This window comes from Myotis lucifugus, unplaced genomic scaffold (genome assembly GCF_000147115.1).
Source record: "Myotis lucifugus unplaced genomic scaffold, Myoluc2.0 scaffold_254, whole genome shotgun sequence".
NCBI classification, from domain to species: domain Eukaryota; kingdom Metazoa; phylum Chordata; class Mammalia; order Chiroptera; family Vespertilionidae; genus Myotis; species Myotis lucifugus.
Genome location: NW_005871302.1, coordinates 976,542 through 979,246, shown reverse-complemented (window position 1 = coordinate 979,246; position 2,705 = coordinate 976,542). Strand labels below are relative to the sequence as shown.

Below are 2,705 nucleotides of genomic sequence, written 5' to 3'. Positions count from 1 at the left end.
GAACTCTGGCGGGTGCCGGAAAGGCGGTGCAAGCCTGAGCCCACCCGGGCCCCCCTCGGGCCCCCTTCCTTCCCGCCGGCACCCGCCTCGGCCTGACCAGGCTTCCCTCCCCCCCGCCCCGTGAGAACTGAGGACCGGACTCACTCGAGGTTTCCTGGAAGCAGAGCAAAAACACTCTTGTCCGTGTCGCATCTCATTTCGCCCCCGTCCCCCCGTGCACGGTTCAATGGTAGCTTCGCAGCCCCCTCAGCGGGGGCCTCGAAGACTCCCTGACCCCAGACCTCTGGCCCAGTCCCTCCCCGAAGCCACTGGAAGGAGCACATACTACCTAGAAGCAAGAAGAGGAGCCTGAGAAGAAAACAAAGTTCTATTTTATTAATTTTCTATGTGTTGTGTTTGTAGTCTTGTCTTAGCTCTGGACGTGAAATACTTCCGTAATAATATTAATATTATTAATAATGATGATGATGATGATAATAATAAAGACATAAAAACTCGCCGCTTGGTCACCTCTGCTCTTGCCGGCCACGCCCCCACCCCCGCGGCTACCCCGCGGCCCCTGGGCCGGAAACTCCGCCGCACCGGCTGCAGCGCCCGCCGCGGGCCCCCGGGGCCTGGCTGGACTCGGAAGTTACAGTTGAGATAAAGGCTGGAGCCTCCAGCGCTGCGCCTCGCCTCGCCGGTGCTGGGGCTCCGAACGGCCTCTCTCGGTGCAGACTTGGGGGACCCAGAAGGGCCGTTTCCCTCGTATTCTGCAGCATTCCCCGTTTGCCCGTGGCAGGAGGGACGCCACCCAGGCCCCCTAGCCCCAGCTCCTGTAGACACTGAGCCAGGAGGGTCTCGCGCCCCGAGCAGCGCTTTTTGGTCCTCCGAGGCCGTGGCCTTTGGCCTGCCCACATGGCCCGATCCCTGCTGGCCTTGGACCTCAGGCTCTTGGCTTGTGGCTCCGGAGACCGACCAAATCAGGGTCGTGCTATATCTCTCCCCCCGCAGCTGAAAGCTCCAGGCGCCTTTTCCTGCCTTAAGTAGGAGTTCAGTGACAGGAGGGGGATGCGAAGCCACGGGCAGGCCAGGCGCAGGCGGAAGGGCACGACTTTCTCCTCCTTGGGAAACCTGAGAGCAGGGGGCCAGGTTAGGGGCAGGCTAGTCTGCTCTCATCCAATCTACCCCAAACGACCCATTCTCTCTTATCCCCACCCGCGCCCAGGCGGCAAGCTGTGGACGCTGTTTTCCTTTCTTCCTCCTCCCTCTCTCTCCCTTTTTTTATTTTTAAAGAAAATAGCCTATCGGCAGAAGGGGCCCAGCTGCGGCTTGTCTCTGGCCGCCCAGCGGGCTCAGCAAGGCGCTGCCGGTCCTTGGAACCTCTTCCCGGGGAAGGCATGGGCCGGCCGCGGGGCACATTCAGAAAGTACCCAGACGCTAGCGAGGGGCCTCCACAGGCCATAGCAGGCATCTGGTGCGGAGGCGAAAGGCTCCTGCCTGCTCCCGAACTCTGAAAACCTCGTTTCCACCGAGACCCCAGTCGCCCGATGCGGTTGCCGCCTCCGTTTTTCCCTGACAACTAGGCCGTTTAGCCTCAGCCAGGCTCCTCCTCGGGGTCCCTGTCCGGCTCTGCCGTTCCCCAGGCTGGGCTAAGGGTGGGAAGGAGGTGGAGAAGAGGATTCCCAACTTCTAAGGGACACAGGAGAAGCGAAAGTTTTTCCTTCCAACACTCGGCCCAGCCCTGCCTGCTCGGCCTGAGGGCTGTGGATGGGCCACTGCAGCCCCGTAGGAAGCAGGCCAGGCCGGGCTGGTGTGTGAGGGTGTGGGTATTCCGTGTCAGTAATTGTTTTCCACACCCATCTTCCAACCCTCTCTCCTATTTCCGCGCCCTACCCGGAGACTTGCAAAAACCAGAGTAAGGGAAAAGCAACTCAATGAATGTCTGATCATCTCATCCAGAGTTAAAATAATAATGACAGAGCGAAGAACACAACTAGAGAGAAATAACCACACTCCCAGGAAAGTGAGTAAAGGCTCGAAAGGGTCCCTCCTCTCAAAGACTCAACCCTGCGGGTGACCCTAGGCCGGGTTTCTTTCCCGCCTGACAGTTTTCGGGGAGCCAGCAGGGAGGCAGCCAGCCTACGCCGCCATGGCGGTCTGCGGCCGGCGCTCCCGCCGATCGCCGGGAGGTGGCGCGCTCTGCTCAGAGGCCGCTGCCAACCTTCTCCCGGCGTCTCCCCCTTCTCCTTGTTTCCCCCTCTCTCGGAGGCTCGCATTGAATCGGCCCTAACGATTCTCGGATCGTCATTATTTGTAACCATAGAGCATGAATTACCTCTCGAGGTCATCAGTGAGAATTTACGACTGGTCAACAAAAGCACGTGATTCCCTAACGCCCCCCCATCCCCCTTCCAACCTCCCCCCCCCCATATTTGGCCGCATACATAGCAAAACGAAGTACAGTGCATCGCTATAATTCATTAATACATCATAAATCGTGAAGCACAGGGTTATAACGACCACGATCCACAAATCAAGCCCTCCAAAATCACCCAAATGAGCTCCTACTTTGTAAACTCCTTCTCGGGGCGTTATCCAAATGGCCCGGACTATCAGTTGCTAAATTATGGCAGTGGCAGCTCTCTGAGCGGCTCTTACAGGGATCCCGCTGCCATGCACACGGCTCTTACGGCTACATTACAATGGGATGACTCAGCGTCAAC

At 58.6% G+C, this 2,705-nt stretch overlaps 1 protein-coding gene across 1 annotated transcript in view; it reads left to right on the top strand.

Moving 5' to 3' along the window:
- Positions 1–2,538: 2,538 nt before the first annotated feature.
- The window catches only part of HOXB5 (homeobox B5), a 2,480-nt gene continuing 2,313 nt past the window's right edge, over positions 2,539–2,705 (top strand). The window contains exon 1 of the mRNA XM_023762608.1: positions 2,539–2,673. Within this exon, the coding sequence (XP_023618376.1) occupies positions 2,539–2,673 (135 nt within the window). The remainder of the gene's footprint in view (positions 2,674–2,705) is intronic.